The sequence below is a fragment of the Corylus avellana genome, chromosome 11 (assembly GCF_965113065.1).
Source record: "Corylus avellana chromosome 11, dhCorAvel1.hap1.2, whole genome shotgun sequence".
Classification (NCBI taxonomy): Eukaryota; Viridiplantae; Streptophyta; class Magnoliopsida; order Fagales; family Betulaceae; genus Corylus; species Corylus avellana.
In genome coordinates, this window is record NC_142500.1 from 12,591,427 (window position 1) to 12,615,041 (window position 23,615).

Here is a 23,615-nt window from a genome sequence, read left to right on the forward strand (position 1 = left end):
TGCATTTATCGAAGAACTGCAAATGAACTTTCTTTAACTCTCTTCTATAACAAAAAAGTTCAATTCCCCGAAATGGACCTCCCAAGCAGGATGCTAAGCCAAAACCAATATTAACACCCAACCTAGCCTAATACAACTCCTTGTCATAGTACAAGTATTTCACTTCCCCATTTCTTTCTTCCCTTTTTTTAGATTAGTAGTAAAAATTTACTCGATAAATACACAATATGAATGAGCATATAACAATCAAAGATTAAAAAAGGCAATACAATCCAAGAATCACAACGTATGATGGCCAAAGCACACATTTCATCATATGAAGAACCTAAAAACTGGTTTTAAGTAAGTCCCCGTTTAACCCTACGGCATTAAAAGTATGGTTGTCTTTTCCCCCCATAGTATCCACATAAAAGCATGAGGAACTGCCCCAAATCAAACCCTTCTCTTGGTGATCAAATCTTCCTTTCCAACGCTCAAACACTTTGCAGCCGAAGGCATCACCCAATGCAACCCACATTGAGGTTAAGACTAGAAACCACAAACTCTCTTGTCACTTAACAATGTAGAAGTAGAGTATAATAAACTAAAAGAAGATCAACTAACTCCAGCTCCCAATCTTGCAGAGGTGTCACAAATCTAATATTCCAATGACATGCTCCTCTCAATATTCGCAATCGGGAGGCCATTGAACGAACTTTCCTTATGCACATCTCTCAAAAATGAGTCTGGAATATACTTCAACACAACATCACCACACCAACTGCCATACCAGGACTGAACCATTACCATCCCCTATTTTGAACCAAATAATTAAGTAGAGAGAAAGGTTCACACCCCAGGCCATAATGCTCTTCCATAAATTCGATCCATGGAAACCTCCCAACTTTCGTATAGCCCACTTATCTAACATTTTTTTTTTTTTTGATAAGTAAAGATATATAGAAAAAGCGCAGAGGGGCGCAACCCTAGTACACCGGGAGTATACAAGAGAGCGACTAAGAGGAAGAGAAAGAAGAAGAGAACATAAAAAGAAAATCTTGGAAGCTGATTACTATAGGCGCTAGCCAACCAGCAGTCCAAAAGAAAAGAGTGTACAAGAAAAAATGAATAAGGTCCTCTAAATTCCTCGAAGAGTTCTCAAAACATCTAGCATTTCTCTCATTCCAAATACTCCACATAAGGCATAGAGGAACCATCTTCCACACAACGGCGCTGCTGGATTTACCACCCGTCCACCAAGAAGCAAACAACTCCTTAACGTTACCCGGCATAACCCAACACAAACCAAACCGAACGAAAATGGCATTCCACATGGTGCGCGCCACCCCACAATGAAGAAAAAGATGCTCAACAGACTCCCCTTCTGATTCACACATGAAACAACGATTTATCACCACAATACCTCTCTTCCGAACATTGTCCAAAGTTAGAATCTTTCCAAGCGCGGCCGTCCAAACAAAGAAGGCCACTCTTGAAGGAGCCTTGGTGCGCCAAATACTTTTCCAAGGGAAAGGAGTAGGGTCTTTTGTAGCAAGGATCCTATAAAATGATCTTACTTCAAATTTGCCTTTACAAGAAGAGATCCACCTTATTCTATCCTCCCCTTCCCCGCCCATCGGATGCGAATACAATAGCGTGTAAAAAGAGGCCAAGACCTCCACTTCCCAATCATGTACCCTGCGAGTGAAGGAAACATTCCACTGAACAGAGCCATTTAAGCATTCCCTATTGTCTGCAATAGACGCATCCTTCTTGGTGGCAATGTTGAAAAGTCCAGGAAAAGCCTCCTTAAGAGACATATCTCCGCACCAAATATCCTCCCAGAACCTGATATTGGACCCAAGACCAGGGATAAATCTAATGTGGCTTTGGAACGACCTCCACCCCCTGCATATATACTTCCATAACCCAACCCCATGCGATCCTCTGGGAACCTTGGAGCACCAATCACCCCAAACCGCACCATACTTTGCCACCAAAATCTTCCTCCACCAAGCCTCCTTCTCCTGAGCAAATCTCCATAACCATTTTCCCAAAAGAGCTTGATTCATCAAACGCAAATTCCGAATGCCTAAACCTCCCTCAGAGATCGGAGAACATACCTTATTCCAACTAACCAGATAGAATTTAAACTCTACATCAATCCCACCCCATAAGAAATCACGTTGAATCTTCTCAATGCGCTTCGCCACTGAGGCCGGAATAGGAAACAGAGACAGAAAGTAGGTAGGAAGATTGGATAAGGTACTCTTTATGAGAGTAATCCTCCCCCCCCCCCTTTTGATAGATACAAGCGTTTCCAAGTGGCCAACCTTCTAGCATATTTCTCCAACACGTCCTCCCAAATAGCCTTGACCTTAAACAAGGCTCCCAACGGGAGGCCCAAATACTTCAGCGGCGTAGAAGCTATACCACATCCCAAAATACCAACCAGCCTGTCCGCATTGTCCATACTACCCACAGGGACCATGACAGATTTAGCCAAGTTCACCTTTAACCCAGAGACAGCTTCAAAGCAGACAAGTAAGGCGCCAATGTTTCTTACTTGAGTAGGATCTGCCCCACAGAAAACCAAAGTATCATCAGCAAAGAGAAGGTGAGAGACGATAATCCGATCCGTTTCTCTAGCTCCCACTAAAAACCCAGAAATGAGTCCCCTATGTAACGAGGCGTCGATCAACCTACTGAAAGCCTCCATGACCAAGACAAACAGGAAAGGAGAAAGAGGGTCACCTTGCCTCACGCCACGTGAACTATCAAAGAAACCGGATGAAGAACCATTAATCAAAACCGAGAATCTCACGGACGAGATGCAGTGCTCGATCCAGGAGCACCATTTCTCTCCAAAACCACACCTTCTCAGTAAGTAGAGAAGGAACTTCCAATTCATATGATCATAGGCTTTTTCCATATCCAATTTGCATAATAAGCCGGGCTCCCCTGATCTAATACGACTATCCAGACATTCATTGGCGATGAGAACCGAGTCCAAGATTTGCCTGCCTTTTACAAAAGCATTTTGGGGTTTAGAAATTACCCTGTTCATCACTCTCTTCATTCTATTGGCAAGGACCTTGGCTGTAATCTTGTATGTCCCTCCCACAAGGCTAATCGGACGAAAATCCTTAATGTCAGTAGCTCCATGAGACTTCGGGATGAGAGAGATGAACATGGCATTAAGACTATTCTCAAACCTACCTCGATCATGGAACTCCGCAAAGACCGCCATAATGTCCCCCTTGAGCACATCCCAGCAATCATGAAAGAACGCCATAGAAAAACCGTCCGGACCTGGTGCCTTGTCCCTATCCATAACCTCTTGATCTGAAGTGGTGGAGCCTTCTACAATCAACGACTCAATAGTGTTATGTCTTCTATTCGCATTAGCAATCCGATGGAAAAATTTCGTACAATTATCTCCCTCTTTCAACCACCGGACCCTTGATTTTTGCCTCCAACTAATTTCCTCTTGTAAGAGAAGGGACTCTAACTCTCTGGCTAACGACCTCTTCCGCTCAATATCTTCAGGGGACAATCCTCTCTCTTCCTCCATCCTATCAAGAGCCTTTAAATCATCCATACGAGCCTTGATGTGCCCTCCCACATTGCCAAATTCATGGTTATTCCATCTCTTAATATCCTCCTTGAGAGCTCGTATCTTTTTTGCCAAAATAAAACTCGGAGTGCCAAGAAAGTGATAAGACTCCCACCAACTCCGCACTTTGTCCACAAAACCCTCCACTTTAAGCCACATATTTTCAAACTTGAATGGTCTCTTACCTCCCAAGAAACAATTACAATCAAGAACAATAGGAGCATGATCCGAACAAATACGGAGCAACCTCTTTTGTCGAACACCCGGGTAGTGAACTTCCCAACCTGGGGAAACAAGACTTATCCAACATTTTGCCATACCTCACAACTATAACTCACCGCAAAAAACAGGTTCCTCTCTGAAACACCATAACCATTTCCCTAGCAATGGTTAAAGCTTTCAATTTACAAACATCTAAACCACGCACATTAGCAGGGTAGCACATCACATTCCCATCCAACAAATGATAATAGAATTCACTCTCCTCACAGGAAATTACATTGTATTTTTCCAACTTATAAGCCCTGAGATAGCGCTATTGAAAAGAAATGAAATATGTAGGAATACTAGACAAGTGTTTTCTTAACAACGTAACTCTCCCACCCTTAGAGAAATACAATTTTTTCCAGCTTGTTGATCTCTTCTCCAACTTTTCAATAATAACATTCCACAACCCTTGAGCCTTCAAGGATAACCCTAGGGGTAATTCCAAATGAGATATGGGCAAGGAACCCACCTTGCACTCCAAAACACTTGTGCATTTTTGGAACCATTTTTTTTTTCCTATTAATAAAATTTTGCATCCGCTGGGTTTTGAATTCATGAGTTCACCCTCCACAGGGAATGGGAGGTGCTATTTGAGCTAAACTCAATGACCTGGAACCAAAAAAATGCAAATCCTAACATCTATGTGTTTTTCTCCCACGCTCACTGAGCAACCCAGTGTAGGGTAAAAGAAAAGCAAACTTATAATTCAAAAATTGATGCATAAGCATACTTCGCATAGATTATTGTAGATGCATACATCAATCCGTTAATTTACTTTACAGGCACAAAAAAGAAGGAAGATGAGGGAAGTAAAATTTCATAATTAAGTACAGAAAGGAACCTATAACCCCTTACAAACACCATCTGGATGGATAATTTTTCTAATGTCTATTTCCTTTTTATAGGTAACAAAATGTTATTAAAATAAGAAGAAACTCAAGCACATAGGGTGCACACAAGGGAATGCCCCAAACATTTTTCGATATGTCATAGCGCATGGTTGTTGGGGACATTCTGGGCACCAATTACCCATACTGCAGAACATTTCGTATAGAGAATGCCACATTAAAAAGACACGATCCCATGCTGTCTCCACATGCAATACCTTGATCCCTTGACATCATTGTAAATAATTTACTCATTAACTTAAAAAGCTACATGAAGAGTTTATTACATGTGAACCGAGCTCACTGTCACAAACAGTCTTTTTAAGCCCTCGTAATTGCTTGAAAACTAAATCAAATAAAATTATAAAGAGACAAGTTCACAATGCAGAAGAGACCTACATAACACCTCCGACATCAGTATCCCAATTCACAACTTTCATTTCATTTCATTTTAAGGATGACACTCTGAACGACTCCCACATCCATCTGTACCCTACTTATGTTTGTGCGCATTTGTGGGGTGGGTGTTGGTGTGTGAGACAGAGAGAGAGTGAGAGAGCCATACCTGGAGAAGGTAACACACAAGGGAATATCCAGCCATACTTTCAACGAAATTTCTCTGCAAAAGGAATATATTAAAAAAAAAAATTATAAAAAAAAAAAAAAAAAATTATAAAAAAGGAATGATAAAATCTTTACCTGAAAAGAAATTCAGTTACTCACTTATCAAAAAAAAAAAAAGTTCAGTTAAAACTCTTTTCTACTTAAACATAATGAAATAACTAGAATTAATTGAATCAACGTATACAGACAGATTAATCAAAAATTCACTACACAAGTTCATTGCCAAACAACGCAAGTAATTTATATTATTGAAAAGCGCAGAGGGGCGCAACCGTAGCACACATGATGCATACAAAAAAAGTCCCCACTAAAGGCTAAAAGAAGAACAAAAATCCACAAATTCAGAAAAGTTAGAAACATGACAAATATTATACGCCACTATCCAATTAAAAAGCGATTTGACCAAGATGTTCTTGAGCTATTCCATCAACTTCTCATGATATTCAAAACATCTGGCATTCCGCTCTCTCCATATGCACCACATTAAGCACAACAAGGATATCCTCCAAATAGCTAGAACTAATCAACTTCCCACCTAACCTCACCAACAATCTACCAGCTCTATCATATGCTTCATGTGTACTTAGGGGCGCCTTACACATCTAATAAAACTAGTTTATTACTTATAAAAAAAATAAATAAATAAAAAAACAACAACAATCTAACAGCTCTATCACCCTTTTAGGCATAGCCCATTTAACTCTGAAGAAGCTAAAAATCGCACTCCATAATTCTCGTCACTTCACAATGTAGAAAAAGATGATCGATAGATTTTCCACTCCTCTTACACATACAACACCATCCCACCACTATTGCTCTTATCTTTCTCATATTATTCAAAGTTAGAATCTTACCAAGTGTCATCCACAAAAAAAAAAAAAAAAAAAAAAAAAAAAAAAGAGGAAAAAACTCTCAAAGGAACATTGGCTTTCCAAATACTCCTCCAAGGAAAATAAGAGCCCCCCAAACTAGATAATTTGCACAAAAAAAAAAAGACCTCGCTTCAAACTTTTTCCTCTTTGAAAGTATCCACTAAATATGATCCTCATCATCTTGTCTCCATTTGAGGGAATAAGACTTACCAAAACACACAATCACCAAATCTACCTCCCAATCTTGTACAGATCTTAGAAAAGATACATTCCATTGAATAATACCATTGGAAAACTGCATATTATTTGCAAGCCAAGCCTCCCTACAACATGCAATACTAAACAACTCCGAGAAAGCTTCCTTCATTCGTTGATCCCCACACCATAAATTATGCCAAAACCTAATCTTTGATCCATCTCCAACTTCATATTTGACAAATCTGAAAAAAAACAAAACTCTTCACCCCGCCTAATATGTTTCCACACTTCAACACCAAAACGCCCCTCTACTTCCTAAGAACGCCAACCTCTGCTCATAATATCATATTTTGCTTCAACCACCAAACGACATAAAGCCTCTCTCTCAGTAACATACCACCAAAACCATTTACCCAACAATGCTTGATTAAACTTAATCAAGTTTCTAATCCCCAACCCACCATACTGCTTAGGAGAACAATTTTTGACCATTTAACTAGATGGAATTTAAACTCCTCATTAATACATCCCAATAAAAAAATCTCTTTGAAGTTTCTGAATCCTATTAGCCACACCCCTTGGAATAGGAAACAAAGACAAATAGTATGTGGGTAGATTGGACAAAGTACATTTGATCAAAGTCAATCCACCTCCCTTTGACAAATATAGCCTCTTCCAACTGCCCCTCCATTTTTTCGACAATACCATTCCATATAGAAGTAGACTCATATGGCGCCCCCAAATGAAGACCCAAATATTTCATAGGTAACAAAGCTACCCTACACCCAATCATTCTAGCCTAACTTTCTACATCAACCACCTCACCAATTGGAATAATCTATGACTTTGACAAATTAATCTTTAACCTTGAGACTGCTTCAAACATGAAAATAGACATCTCAAATTATAAAGATGTCAATTGGCCTCACAAAAGATCAAAGTATTATTGACAAATAAAAGATGCAACACAACCATTCCTTCATTATTTCTTGACCCCACTGAAAAACCATCTCAAAGCCCCATGCACTGTGGCCGACATCATCTTACTCGGCCTCCAAAACAACGACTAGAGGGGGCTTCATTTATTAAAACAGAAAAATGTACCATTGAAATACAAAAGGCTGTCCATGCTTGCCATTTCTCCCCAAAACCACTTCTCTCCAACAGAAATAACAAGAACTGCCAATTCACATGATCGTATGCCTTTTCTAGATCCAATTTGCACAATAAGCCGGGTAACCCTGATTTGAGACGACTGTCCAAACACTCATTTGCAATCAAAACTGAATCCAAAACTTGTCTTCCCTTAATAAACGCATTCTGCGAATTGGATACGATCTTCTCCAACACCTATTTCAATCTGTTTGCTACCACCTTAGATATTATTTTGTACACAACACCCACTAGACTAATGGGATGAAAATCCTTAACATCCACTGCACTAACTTTCTTTGGGATGCATGGGAATCATACAAGAGAGAAAGTCAGAAAACTAAAAAGAAAAATCAAAACTCTCACCTAAGTTTCGGTATATCAAAGAAAGAAATTTCATTAGCGAACAAGAGGATTAAAAACATTATTTGGATCAATCCTAGCTCTCTATTTCATATCCAAATTTGGTCACTGGTATAGATGATGACTTGCTTTCCTCCCTTATCACACTGAAAGGTACCTCTATCTCTTCCCTCTATCCTCCAGTGTATAAATACCCGGAAGTCATTTCACTCAGCAAAACATAACAAAAATCTCATGGAAACAAGTTTTAACCTACATACTGCACACTCAAGATACTGTCACCCTCAACCAGATAGTTGTTCCATTCCAATCACTTCTCCACAACAAAAGAAAACAGTCCAATGACCCATACTAAAAGACTCCTACATTTCTTAAATAGCCATTTCCAGCCTTCCCAAGAAAATAACACTCAAAAGGCATCAGTTATTCATATACCTACATGAGTAAGTAACTATAGATCAGAGACACACACTTTGCGCTACACATAGCCATACACTACCTGCTAATTGAGAGAACCTAGAGTAGCTTTCAAATATATATATTCTTAGACAAGTAAATCCATAAATTTTTAATTTACTAAATTTCTGATATTAATTTAATAAGTTTTTTTGATAAGATAAGTTAAAGAAATATAACTAAAAATTTTAGATAACTACCTAGTCCTCTCTCTCTCTCTCTCTCCTTTTATTTTATTTTTTTAAAAAAAAAAAAAACCTATCATAAGAGATTCATTTCTAATGCTTTAATAGATATTTTTTATTTTATTATACACATACATCGCATGTTCACCATGGCTCGGATATATATAGGAAAACCAATAACCAAGAAATGATTTCTACAAATCAATGTCTAAGAGTGATATGTGTCCTTAGCATGTGAGAAACATATGTTTTTTTAATAGCATGTGCTTCTCCATGCTTTTTTAATAGCATTAATAAGAAAGTATGTGCATCTCACATTCTTAAAAGAAGTGTCATTCTTAAAAGCTAGTTTGAATGACTTTATGTCCACTAGTTTGTATGAAATTTATGTCCACCAAATACAATGAAGGGTGTCATTTAATGCAATATCAAGTTCCATTTCCGACTAGGCTTTGTTTAAGCCACCACGGGTAAGTTAAAAACAAACAAACAAATAAAGCAATAGACACAATTAGTAGTAGTGATATATGCCTTCATGGTAAAAAGCTGGTAATACTTGGGAATGAGCAAACACGCAAAGGATAGAACCATCTGAAGCAATACTGTATTTATTGCAAATGGAAATTACCTGGGCAAGCTTAAAACTTGGAGAATTTTCTTCATACTTGGCAATGAAGAATTCACGTAAACTTGTTATGTTGGGATATCTACTTTTTATAGAATGAAGTGACGCCTAAAACATAGGACAAAAATTACTTTGGAGATAGCCAGAAATTTATTTTGCCTAAAACATAAGACAAAAATTACTTTGGAGATAGCCAGAAATTTATTTTGCCAATTCACATAAAATGCATAAGTTTACAGAATTACTGTTTCTAGGATAGATAACCAGCAACTTCAATTGCCAATTGACATAAAAAAGCATAAGTTTACAGAATTACCGTATCTGGAATTGTTTCGATCAGAGCTGTGTAAGAAGAAGTAACTAGAACTTCATAAGGCCGCAACCAGAGAGGGAGACCAGCTTCTTGAAATATATCTGGCAATGATTACAAGCCTCAGCTCATCAGTAAAATGATTACAGAAAACCAATTTCTTGAAATAAGTTCACATTAGGTGTGATTGTATAAGACCAAGCGAACCATGTGGTATTAGAGAATCAATATTTAGATCCAGCATTGTACGAAGTCATGCATGTTTGTTAGTTTACTGTCTTCTTACAAACTAATCGTGAACAGTAAAAAGATAAGTGCAGTTTTGCATGCATTTCATCACTTTTTTTATATAAGTAATATATATTCATTCAAAGGGTAGAGGAATGCAACTCTAGTACACAAGGAATAAACAAGAGAAGCCCTAAATTATTGAAAAGGAACAAAATTCCAAAAACTCAGAAGAATTAGAAATATGCAAACTATTCCATGTCACTCTCCATATGTATAGGGATTGTAGCATCATCTTCTTCATCTCTAGCAACCCACTCTCACGATCTTCAAAATTCCTTGCATTCTACTCCCTCCAAAGACACCACACTAATCACAAAGGAGCTATGCTCCATACATTCAAATCATTACATTTTCCCAATTGTCCCCTCCAACTTCCAAACAAATCGCTCACCCTTCGAGGCATAATCAAAGCAACACCAAACTACTGAAGACGCGCACTTTACAACTCTGTTACAACCTCACAATGAAGGAGCAGATCTATGGACTCCCCACATTTCTTACACATACAAAACCACTCCACCACAATAACATTCATCTGTTGTAAATTATCCAAAGTTGAGACTTTCCCTAAATCCACTATACACACAAAGAACACCACTCTCGCGGGTGCCTTAATTTTCTAAATAATCTTCCAAGGAAAAGTGGACCTTAAATGATTAAATAATACTTGATGGTAAGACTTCGCTTCAAATGATTTCCTTTTAAATGGAATCCAACAAATTGTGTCGCCTCCATGCCATACTCTTTTGAGTACAGCAACTCAAAGAACCCTAAAACCACTTCCACCTCCCAATCATGCAGAGGTCTAGACATTTATGGGTTAACAATCACATGAAATGAACGGTTGCTTGCAATAAACAAGAAACAGGAACTTATAAATGCAATTTTTGTCAATCATTAGTAAAATAAATTTACCACCTAGAAAAGAATGGGAGAGAGAGAATTGAGGACTGCAGGCTGGCTTGCTCCTTTAGTAATCAATTTTCCTGATTTTCTCTTTATGTTTTCTTCTCTCTCTCCTACTTAGTCGCTCTCTTGTATACTTCCTATGTACTTGGGTTGCGCTCCTCTGCACTCTTTAATGCATCATTACTTATAAAAATAAAATAAAAGAATGGGAGAGAGAGAAGAAACTAGAATAGGTGTTAAATCACTTTTGGGAAGAATGGTTATACAAACACCACATACCAGGCATGCATGATATTTTTCATTTTCTTGTATCATTATTTTTTTTTTTTTTGATAAATAACTAATTCATTGAAAAGCGCAGAGGGACGCAACCCTAGTACATAGGATGAAAATAGCACTTCACAATGCATTGACGATCACATAATGGATTAGAAGGTGACCCGCACACTCCCCACTCCTCTTACACATACAGAACTTGTCAGCCACAAAGACATCTCATTTCCTTAGGTTATCCATGGATCTTCCCTAGGGTGGCTGTCCGAGCAAAAAAGGCCGCTCTCAATAGAAACTTTTGTCACCAAATACTCTTGCAAAGGAGAGGAACGCTATCATGAGATACAAGAACATTATAGAAAAATTTAACATCAACCATCCCTCACTTGGAAGGGGCCCAACATAACTTGTCTTCACCTCCCTGTCTCAATCTAAAGGAATACAACAAATTAAAAAACGAGGTAAAAACATCCACTTCCCAATTGTGAGCCGCTTTGATAAAGCTTACATTCCACTGATGGCAAACACTAACTCCAAGTAAACTGCCACAGACGCATCCTTTACGCAAGCAATATTATACAAATCCAGGGAAGTTTCCTTAACGACTTGATCCCCAGACCATATGCCATGCCAGAATCTAATCTTGAAACCATCTTCTAGCTGGCTAGCTCAAACCTAGTATGACTAGAAAACTTCCTCTAGCCCCTCCTGATATTCTTCCATAACCCAACCCCAAACGACCTGTGAATCCCATGAGAACACCACCCGCCCTACAAGCTGCCATATTTTGATGTCCACTACGACTCTCCACAAGGCCTCTCTCATGCAAATAGTTTTTTTTTTATAAGTAATGTTGTATATACCAAAAAGCGTAGAGCAGCGCAACCCTAATACACAGTAAGTATACAAGAGAACACGTAACTAGCAAAGAGAAAAGAGAGTAAGAAAGTCAGAAAAGCTAATAACTAGAGGAGCTAAATAAGTAGCTATCCAAGTAAAGAGAGAAAAAAAAGAAGGATAAGAGTTCCTTTAAAGTCCTCTCTAGGTCATTGAAGATTTTGTCATTTCTTTCCCTCCAAAGGCTCCACATAAGGCAAAGAGGAACCATCTTCCAAACTATCGCGCTTCGAGAGCGACCCCCTAACCACCAACAGGCGAACAAATCTGCCACTCTATTAGGCATAACCCAAGAAAGACCAAAGCGACTACATATGGCGTTCCATAAGGCACTGGCGGTCTCGTAGTGGAGGAGGAGATGATCAATAGACTCCCCGTTCAGTTTACACATGCAACACCCTGTTGACAATGATTAGATGTCTAATCCTGAGATTGTCCATGGTGAGAATCTTTCTTAGGGCTGCCGACCAGGCAAAGAAATCCACTTTCGAAGGAGCCTTGGTCTGCCAAATACTCTTCCAAGGGAAATGAGGATTATCTTTGTGAACTAGAATCTGGAAAAAGGATCTAACATTGAATTCCCCTTTGCAAGACAGGATCCACCGAAACTTGTTCGCCCCTACTCTATTCCCCCTAAAGAAGTACAAGAGGGAATAGGAGGCTAGAACATCCACTTCCCAATCGTGAGCCAAACGAATAAATGTGACATTCCACTGAAGGGAGCCACTTGAATAATCCATGTTAACAACGACAGGCGCATCCTTCGCGCTAGCGATGTTATATAACATCGGAAATGCTTCCTTGAGACATATCTCGCCACACCACACATCGTCCCAAAATCAAATGTTCGACCCAACACCCAGATCAAATCTGGTATGACTCGAAAAAAGCTTCCACCCCCTTCTAATGTACTTCCAAAGCCCCACCCCATACGATCCTGAAGGATTAGAGGAGCGCCACCCACCCCAATCACAACCGAATTTGGCATCTACAATAGCTTTCCACCAAGCCTCGCTCTCATTCACATAACGCCACAACCATTTCCCTAACCGGGGTTGATTGAACGGCCGCAAACTCTAAATCCCACAACCTCCTTCGGAAATAGGAAAGCAAATTTTGGGCCAACTAACCAAGTGATATTTAAATTCATCACCTATTCCACCCCATAGGAAATCTCGATGAAGCTTCTCGATCCAATTTGCCACAAAAGCTAGAATGGGAAAGAGAGACAAGAAATACATAGGTAATCCACGCCGAAGCATACTCTTCACAGGAGAAGAAACAGCACCCTTACCTGACAGAGCAGTCGAGACCGCCTCATCAGAACCTGCTACAGAACCTAGGATCACGTCGTCACTCGAGATACCCAAGCAAGAGGACTCTACCGCACTGAAGTAGCCGCCCAGAATCACCTCTGGCGCCTTCTCCGAAGAAGCCTCCCCCTGCCCCGAATCAGGTTTTGGAACCCAATCAACGCCAGCGTTAGACTTAAACCGAAAAACAGGATCCAAAGGTCTGGGCCTCAAAATAGACTTCAACTTACGCCTCCCCCTCAAATTATACCCAAGAAGAAACTTGGGCTTTAGGCCCAACCTAGAGAAAACCCGAACCATCCTTTTCCTAATATCCCTCGAAGCATTGATCTTAAGACCCAAACCCTAAAAAATGACCCGATCCAACTCAGTCCCTACCCTAGCAAGGAACTCCTTCGCCAGAATCCTCATCGCCTCCATCAAGCAGGCGTCGCCTCCCACAGGAAGACTTCTCCCCAAGTCAGAGCCCTCCACAGGTGCCCGAGCTCCAAGCTTATTAGGCTAATAGGACGGAAATCCTTGAGATTCGAAGCTCCAAGCTTCTTCGGAATTAGAGCGATAAAGGTGGCATTAAGACTTTTCTCAAACTTACCACAAGCGTGGAAGTCTAAAAATACCCCCAAAATATCTGTTTTGATCACGTCCCAGCAATCTTGAAAGAAAGCCATAGAAAACCCATCCAAACCAAAAACCTTTGTTAGAAATTTACGTCTCTATTCACTCTCTTCACCACCTCTAATACCTCCCGTTCCTCAAAAGGAAGCTCAAGACAAGAGGCCTCCTCTGTGTCCAAGAGATCGAAAGCAAGGTTGTCCAACCTGGGCCTCCAACTATGGTGTTAAGAAAACAGAGTCTCATAGAACTGGATATCGTGATCCCTGATAACATCTTGGTTGGACGAAATAGAGCCATTTACCGATAGGGACTCTATAGAATTCAATCTCCAGTTCAAGTTGGCGCCTCGATGAAAAAACTTAGTGCATTTATCACTCTCTTTCAGCCAGAGAACCCTACTCTTTAGTCTCCAGCTAATCTCCTCTTGCAAGATAGAATTTCCCAGCTTGCTGGTTAGAAGGCTTTTTCTCACCTTCTCTTCATCGTTTAAGCTTCTTTCACCCTCCATATTATCGAAAGCACTTAGCTCTTCAAATCTCGCTTTGTTAAGCGACGCCACATTACCAAACACTTGCTCGTTCCACCTTTTAATGTTTACCTTTAGAGATTTCAGTTTTGGGCTAAGATAAAACTAGGGGTGCCTCTAAAGCGATAGGACAACCACCAAATAGCGCAAATACTGCCAAAGCCACTTCCTCAAAAGAGCATGGTTGAACAAAACCAAGTTTCAGATTCTCAACTCTCCCTCAAAAAGCAAGGAACAAACCTTGGACCAACTGACCGGGTGGAATTTGAACTCATCTCCTAGCCCTTCCCATAACTCCCGCCATAACAAATCTACCAACTACAACACAAACATTCACAGTTCAGAGAACAAAAGACTGCACTTAAGGCACATCAATCATTTATGAAGACAGAAATAAATAAATTCATAAAAAAATTATCTCATCGACTCAAGGGCCTTGTATCTATTTTTCATAAGCAAATACAAGTCACACACCTGTACAAGATTCAAACTGTGACCTCACCCTCCATCCCTTGTTGATGGGAAAGGAGATGCCATTTGGTTCAGGCTCCAAAAACTATTGGCCTCAAGCGCCATCGAAGTCCAACCATAAAAGAAATGGCAAACATCTTTGAAAATTAAACACGATAGAGAGAGCTATGGTTTTCCCGTCATTATAAAAAGCAAGATTGAGGGAGGGAAACCCAATTCTAACTATATTTTAGCTCATCTTAATTTGACTTTAACAATAAGCAATTCCATGTCTCAACAGTACATCTTATTTGACCTCATTAAACAGCAGATTGAAAAAGTTCTTTACAAAGTGTAGAACATTCTAAAGTAAGTAGCTGGACAAGATGGAACCATGCAACAAGACAAAGAACTACATAACATGAAACAAAATAAATACAACGGGGCACTTACCATAAAAGTGAGAAATAAGTTGCACAGCAAGATGCTCTTGCCTACAATCATCACCACTCTTGACAATAACCTACGTGAAAAGCAAGAAAGCGAAAAATGTCATTAATGTTGAATGCGTTATTACACCCACCACAAAATATTTACAACATATACAAAGACATATCAGTCTTCAATAACAATGACATAAAATCAAACGCCTCAAACTTTCAAGAATTTCAGATATACAGCCAAAAGAGAACAAGCAACCTTTATGCATGACCAACAGTTGCCAATTCTCCCAATTAATGATAAACAAGCTGAAGAGCAAGGGGTAGTGGTTAAAAAAAATGGTCCAAATAATCAACATCCAACAGCAAATAGGGAATAACTTTTTTTTTTTTATAAGTAAATTGTATATATCAAAAAAAAGCGCAATGCGCCTCTAAGTACACAAAAGAGTATACATAGGTAGCCCAAAAAAACCCAAAAAACAGACCCCAAAGAAACCCAACCCAACTATAACCACCACCAAGCGAAAAAACCAAAGCAAGAACCCAAAAAACCCAAACACTGAAGCCCACAAAACCCACCACCAGCCCTAAAAAAAAAACAAGAACCCTAATGCACCTCTGGAGGAAAGGAGAATGCATTTTTGGTTCCAACACAACCCCGACGGCGATAGTACCGCTTCGGAGAAAGTCTCTCTCTAACCTCATAGTTGATGGAGCATTCTAAATTCTTGATTTCCCGCTTCCCTTTTGCCTTAGAGGTAAAGGGCTCCCGCTCCTCTTCAATATTCGAAAAGAGATTCAAAAGACTCTTCTCATCACCTCCTTCACCATTAGACAGTCCCACACTGGAGGCGAAATTCGCCGCATCTATAACCACCTCCGAATAGTTCCCCGCCCCCTTCTCGGAGGGTTCCGCTACAACGTCGGCAAACAGCTCCTTGTTCTTCTGCAACTGCTTGGCAAGCTTCTCCTTCACCCTCCGGGCATACCCTATTTGAGATTTGGAAACAGGGGAATAAATCGGAGCACCGCTCTCCGACATTCGAGGAAAAGGTTCGCTTAATCTCAAACCCAGCTCAGCCGCATGCTTTCCCGAAATAGAACATGTCAGTGAATCTTCGACTACAACCTTAGAGCCCTTTACCGACGATGAAGCCTCCTTCATCCCAGGCAGAGAGGAAGAGGAAACATTTCTAGACCCTAAAAACCCCCGAAGTAGCAACCCTTTCGCCGGAACAGTCTTAACGGGTTCAACCTCCTTCGTCGGAACAGAACCAGCTCCCACCGGAGGAGCAGAGACCACCACCGGAGACAAAGGAGAGACATGGGTACTCACCGGAGTCAACAACCAGTTCTGGGTATTCTTCGGCAACAGAGCAACCTTCGTCGGAAAAACAGGGACCATCGCCGTTCCAAGAGAAACAGACCCTGCCGCACAAACCAGTTGATTTGACTCCGGATGCACCTCCGCCAACGACAGCCCCACCAACGCAAGCTCGGAATCATCGCTAGAAACCCCGGCGAGACCACCGGCGACCAGCGCAAAAACCTCAGATACGCACGCCTCCCTACGATCGGCCGGAACATCAATCTCTCCCGGCGAGGCAGAACCACATAGTTGCGATTTGGGCAAAAACTTACCACGACGCTTCAAACCCTTGCGCCAAGCTGTCTTGAAATACGCAGCGTGTTTGGGCTTAAGGAAAGACCCAAACTCGCGAACACCCAGCCCAACTAAAAGTTCTTTAACTAACCCAGCTAGGACCCGGCCCAAAACAGAACGCAAAAAACCTAGCAACATCTTATTCTTCTTTTTCTTCTTCTTCGTATGATCCGCCGTCGGGATGAAACATGTAGCCAGATTAGCAGGATCCGGTGACTCCAACTCCACCCAGTCCACCATCACCCGCGACTCATACTCACCGTACCCGGTCTCGAAAGAGTCCTTCACCGGGAAGAGATCAATGTGTTGCGAAGATCTAACCCTCCTCCCAACGAAAGGCTCCTCAGAACCAGCCGCCAGTCGAAGAACCTCCGCAAAGGAGCGCCCAGGGTGACATCCAGAGAAGGATTCTCCCAAACCAAGCTTGAGCTGCGTCCCCAGAACATGATGCGTAGAGGCTGTTGGACCCAACAACCTCCGCAATTCATTTGCAAACCGACGCCATCCCCTCCCTCCACGGCCCGCAGGTAGCCAAATGATTCCTTTACGACCTCCCTCAGCAAAGACAGCCACCTCCAGGAAACTACCTGCCTTATTAACACCCCCATGCACCATCAAAGCCTTGTCGCCCTCACGGTATGACTTGGCGATATCAACCTTCAACAGAGATTGACTCGCCTCCTCGACCATATCCACCAACCATGAAGCACAAGGTTGGCTCACGAAAATTACCCCTACGAACCCTTTTCTCTTTTCCTCCAACCGAAGATCAGGACACCCTTCCTTCGCTGACAGGCAAAAGGATTTCGCTTCTATGGAGAAGCGCCGTTCCATAGCGGCTGACCAGAGCCTAGCGCACAATGCCTAAACAGCGCCGCCGCTAGGGCAGAAAACTACCTTGCTAACCTAAAAAATGTAGAGGGAGAAAAAACACGGGGAGGGGGGAAGAGAGGGGGGCCAATTTTTGGCTAAACAAATAGGGAATAACTGTCGGAAGGTTTCGATCTTTTTAACCTCTGCCAGGTTAAAAAAAAAAAAATCATAGGTGAAGAAACTCTAGTTTGATGAGACTAAGCTTAAACTATACAATCAGCTAAAGAGATCGCCAGATGGACATCTTGTTCTAATTATTTGCACGCACAAATGCATATCTTAGAAATCATCCAGCATGCTAGAGAAAAAGAATGCTCAATGTTTACCAATTATCTAGTTCACACTACTCAAAACCAATATGTTCATTAAAAAAATTGTTTACTGTATACAGAACTTACTGAGCGCAAATCCCAACCAGGTAAATTTCCATGCACTGAAGCTTTACGTATCCTTTCTTTCTTTACCTCCCAATGTTCGCCGGATAAGGCATCACTGGCCTTGGGAGAACTACCACTAACCTGAATAGAAATTAGGTCTCTTGGATATTATATTCTCCCCTTACACACTACAACAAAAGTGAAAAATATCCAATTTTAAATTAAAATTTACCCTTGGTTGTGCATCTGATGACTCTTGACCAGCTCCTTTCAGAGGGAGCCCAGGAGGTGCTTCTCCTTTCGCTGCAGCAGCCTGCAGAAAGTTCAAAGTTCGCTAACATCCCAAACAAATATGAATTTTTAAAAAAAAAAAAAAAAAACCTCACGTGCAGAATGGATACATGCAAGGAAATTGATTTTAGGTAATACAAGCCCGATCATTTACCGCCAGGCATATTATCCTTTAATGAGTTGATGTTTCAACAGCATTACAACTTCTTTTTTATAAGTAAAAACAAGTTCATTAAAAAGCGCAAAGGACGCAATCATGATAGACAACTAAATTCTTCAAACTGACACTGGAAAGACAACTAATGCAGCAAAGTTGGTAAGAAAGCTAGCTTTTAGGAATAAAAAGCGTGAGCAGATAAGAGGGCCTACCACCCTCCTCCCTGATAACCTCCTTTAGCGAGTAGATTGCTACCATAAAACTATAAGCAGCAGGCATTTATAATTTGACATTGTATTATTAAACAATAATGGCAACAATAGCGTCAACAGTACTTAAGATCACCCAAAGGCCCACCTTTACTGCCTCTATAGCTACTGTACTTGGAACCCGACGGTGTTCCTTCCGACGTGGTGGCCCTTGATCCTCAATGTCTTCCATTCTAATCCCCGGATCTGCTGCCAGCACTACCCTTACCCACTCCAAATCACTACTATGTGCTGCTCTTGATGTGTGAGTCACACATTCACCACATTGATAATTCCTGGACACAACACCTGCAGAAGCTGAAGTAGACTGCAGACTAGCACAATCGTTGCAACTGTGTTCAGTGCTCTCCGACTGGATAGGCAATCGATTCTCTACAGAAAGACTCACATTAACAAACTTTTTTTTCGCCTCTGAAACATGTGTCATTGCTTGATCAATTGCTTGGGCAGTTGACCTTGACATTCTATCATTACTATTACGATAAACCTCCTGGGCAGTCCACAATGGATAAGCCCAAGGAGGGGGCTTTTGCAATAATGCATCTCCATTTGCCAGAGGAATTCCTGCTCTAGAAAGCTTTTGCACACCAGATGTGTCCTTTGCATTGCTAAAACAAGTTTTGAGAAAAAAGGAACAAAAAATATGAGTGAGTTAGAAATCCTTTCGCCAAAGGTACTGGTTTCAGTAACTGAAACAATTAGGGACTACTGCATTTAGATGATGTATTACCTTGGCATTTCACTTTTCAAAACTTCAACACAGATCAGATAAGGTGCTTTTTCCCTTGAATTCAAAAGAATGGCTTCATCCTCAGGTATATGAATCACACGATACATCCCCTTTCCCATTGGGAAGCAAACTCCTAGGAAATATGATAAGCATTACTAAAATAAGAGTACGTAGATAAATCCCCTTTCAATGGGGAAGTAAACTCCTAAATATAATCAGCATTATTCAAATAAGAGAATGTAGCTATATGCAATAATGAGAGTTAACTGAAAACACGTCAATAGTGCTCTACGAAAAGTGCCGGTTAAGAGCCAATAAGTAAAAGCATAAAACAATAACCAGAATAATCCGTGAATAAATAACTTGATTATTTTTATTACTTTGATGAAAGTACATATACCCTGCTCAAACTAACACTCAATTTGCACTATCCCCCCGATCTAAAGATTGTATCAATTTCCCCTCCAAACTACCAAAAATTTGCAATATACCCCCTTTTCCCGCAAAAAGACAAAAATGCCCTTAAAATTTTTCAATGGGACAAAAAAACCCCTAGAAATTCGGGAGACAGAAAAAAATAAAAAAGAGGGAAAAAGAAAGCAGTGGGTCTTGTGCCCTGTTTGTTTGACACCACTATTTAAAAAAAAAAATTATTAAGGGTATTTTTGTCATTTGGGGGACATTCCAAATTTTTGGTAGTTTGGGGGAGAGATATTGATGCAATCTTTAGTTTGGGAAGGACATTCTGATTGGGTGTTAGTTTGAGGGGGGCTATGTCTACTTTTCCATTACTTTATATATGCATGTAATACATATGAGTGTTAATATATCAAACCTCATAAAAGAACATGAAGATGAAAAGATAATAGCAAACAACTTGCTAAAGGCCATATCTTTTGTTGGCAAGCCTCAAACTCAATAACAAATTTGCCTCTTCATACCTTGTTAGAAAGAAACAATTTTTGTGCACCCTTGACCTTGTTATTTAAGATCGCAGAATTTCAAGTCAAAATCAACATAGTACGAGAAGAATCCAAATCTATCAGTCTATTAATCAAGAACACAACGAGAGAGAGAGAGAGAAAGAGAGAGAGAGAGAGAGAGAAGATGAAGGAAAAGTAAGCAAAAGAAGGGGGTGGGGAGAGAGAAGGTGAAAGAAATAAAAACAAAATCCTCCACAAAAAATAGAAAAGGAAAGGGGAAAAGCAGAGTAGTCCAGCAACTAGAGAAGAAGATGTAAGTTCGCATAGAACCTTGGAAACAACAGGAGTTGCTTACATTTAAACGAAACACTGGGCATACAAAACAACAGGAGCACAACTTATAAGTGCATCCAAAACATTTTCTTATAGGAAAGCAGAATCCCATAATCAATTTCTTTTACTTTTTTTAAGAAAATACTTTATTAAAAGAATCCACCCATCAAAATTCAACTAGAGTAGATTCCTACAAGTAACATTATTCATCAATCTGAAGAATGATGCATTATTACATTCCATATACTAACACGCCTTACACTTTTGCATATACTTCTATAAGAATAAAGACACCTCCTAAAGCTAACACTTTCAAAAATGCCTTAGACTTGTTTCCACATAGGCATTCTGAACATCTTTGAAAAATATAGTGGAGAAAAAAAATAGAGACAATATCCAAAACAGATTTTTCTTGAAATTGTTTTAGTTTCAAAAGTCAAAAGTTTTTCAATATTTCACATTACTTAACCACGTCTTTAGAAACATACCACACTATTCCTGACAATTCTTTCGACAATATCATGCCACTAGTTCAAACATTACACATAAGAAAATACTCAAAGGCAGCGTGCCTCAGGATGAACATTCCTATACTTAAACCTACAGTGATTAAAGAAGTACCTCCACTATTTTGAGCCTCAGCTACATGCAAATTGAGCTCTGCGAGAGACTAGAAACACAATAAAAGCATCAGAAAAACATTCAAACGTGACAAATATGAATGTAGATATTGTTACAAAACATGTATCAGTACAAAGAAAGCATTGAAAAAAACATAATTGACCTCACAAAGAGCACTTTTTCGATCTTCAACTGGAAATACATCAACCAAGCCATATGATGTCTCACATAATGACTGCACAAACTCCAATGACTCGTGATAAGCCCCTTTTCGGGACTGTGATACAGTATTATTTGGAAGTGGGGGTTTTGCATCTGACTTTTCGCTCCGCTGCTTTGGGGAACCAGGATGCTTCTGCCAAAATAAGAGCATGGTGAATCAACATGGCAAACTGTAAGATCCTTCTAGTTAGGTACTTTCTCTTGTATACTTTCTATATAATTAGGGGTGCCTTTACGTTTTTAATGTTATTTTTCGATTACTTAGCAAAATGTAAGACATGTGCAGCTAAACGTCCCTCTACTAAACTTCTTTTTTCTTTTTCTTTTCTTTTGCATCTAACTATGGCATGTCCATCCCTTGGGTCAACCACTGGTTCTTTCCACATACTAAATCATGGAAGATATCACCAGATCAAAAACCGTTCATCCATACTATTCATCATGTAGAGGGAAAAGAACTTATTTGCAAGTATTGTCGGTGAAAGATTTCATGACTGACTGTCTCCATTGAATACTGCAATTCTGTGTATTTTACCTTGATGCTAAGTTTATCTAACCATCTTCTAAGGATCACAAATAAGGCACGCTGGACAAGTAGCTTCAGGGAGTTCCCATAGAAAGAGCAAGTTAATGGATATACATCATGCAGGGGATGAGTAGTGACCAAAAGAACTTAGAGAAGGCCATGCGATTGGCCAATGAGAAGCTAATAGAAAAAAGTTGGTTTGGCTGCAAATTCAAGCGTAGCATAAAGAGACCTTCTGTAAAGGCTTCCTAGGTTTGTACAGCATTGCTCTTGATATTCTACATGCATGGATAAAATATCATGTTCATTGAATGGAAAGGATATGTACTGCAGTCCTACTTTCAAGGCATTTCCATATAACATTAACTTCCTCTTCCACATCCATCCTCACTCTTTTTTCATTGTATTTTCGATACACTAATTATTATCCTTTAGATTCAACAACCTGTTTCTTGGACTCCTAATCTCCATGGTTGTCAATACCATTTTACTCAGCCAATCTGGCTTTTAATTGGAACAACTTGTACTTGTGCTATGTCATTCCGCCTCTCTCTCACGCGCCCGCACACACTTATTTCATTCTATTTTCAAAACTCTAATTGTTATCCTTTAATTCAAAAACCTATCTCCTGGACTCCTAATCTCCAAGACTATCAATACCGTTCAACTCAAGTAATCAGGCTTTTTCATTGGAACAAAATGAACACCATTTCACTCAGGAAAAGTTCAGCTGTATTCATTGGAACGGAACATTAAGGGATCAAAAATGGGTTAACCTTCATCATTGAGGCACAAAGCATTCAATAAACTACCAGACTTGACTAGGCTTAACTTAGAGTATCACATATGAAAAGAACGTTACAATATTACTGGCTTGAAGCTTGTAAAAGAACAAGACAGGCTCGAAGTAGAGATAGAGCTGAAGGGGGGTAGGAGGAACAAATCACCATGGGGAAGACATATAACAGGAAGCTTATTAAAGTTATTTCTCAGAGTAAAACCAATGGAAGAGAATAATAAAGATCTGAGATGACACACGAGAAAAATAGAGGGGCCTAAAAATCCCAGCGTATAAGGTACAACAATCCGCTATCTCAGGGCTCCTACAAGTATGTCTAAGGGAAGACCAACTGAATTTCCCAGAGGTGCTACAGTAAGAAAAGTAAAAGCGAAAAAACAGGTAAGACAGTTTAGTCTTGCACGGCTCTTGAGGATAGGACGCAGAGAAGAGCCATTGTTGATAGCAATTATAAAATGACCAACAGTGAATTTTTTTATAAACCCTTTAGAAAAAAACTTAACAAGAGTACCTCGCAAGATGCAAAATTTCGGCCAGAAGTACAGACAAACAAGGCCAATAAGCCTGAAATGGAACGTTA

The 23,615-nt window shown here is 39.9% G+C and overlaps 1 protein-coding gene across 2 annotated transcripts in view; it reads right to left on the minus strand.

The window, feature by feature from the left end:
- LOC132166509 (phosphatidylinositol 4-kinase beta 2) overlaps window positions 1–23,615 on the minus strand; it is a 31,333-nt gene that overhangs the window by 4,879 nt on the left and 2,839 nt on the right. For both annotated transcript variants that reach the window (XR_009438572.2, XM_059577336.2), the window contains exons 2-11: window positions 21,652–21,843; window positions 21,489–21,537; window positions 19,612–19,744; window positions 18,970–19,489; window positions 18,397–18,477; window positions 18,186–18,305; window positions 15,262–15,331; window positions 9,541–9,638; window positions 9,228–9,332; window positions 5,315–5,368 (exon numbers count right to left, since the gene is read on the minus strand). Coding sequence is in view for 1 of the 2 variants with exons in the window: in XM_059577336.2 (XP_059433319.2) it covers window positions 5,315–5,368; window positions 9,228–9,332; window positions 9,541–9,638; window positions 15,262–15,331; window positions 18,186–18,305; window positions 18,397–18,477; window positions 18,970–19,489; window positions 19,612–19,744; window positions 21,489–21,537; window positions 21,652–21,843 (1,422 nt within the window). In the remaining variant the exon portion in view is untranslated. The remainder of the gene's footprint in view (window positions 1–5,314; window positions 5,369–9,227; window positions 9,333–9,540; window positions 9,639–15,261; window positions 15,332–18,185; window positions 18,306–18,396; window positions 18,478–18,969; window positions 19,490–19,611; window positions 19,745–21,488; window positions 21,538–21,651; window positions 21,844–23,615) is intronic.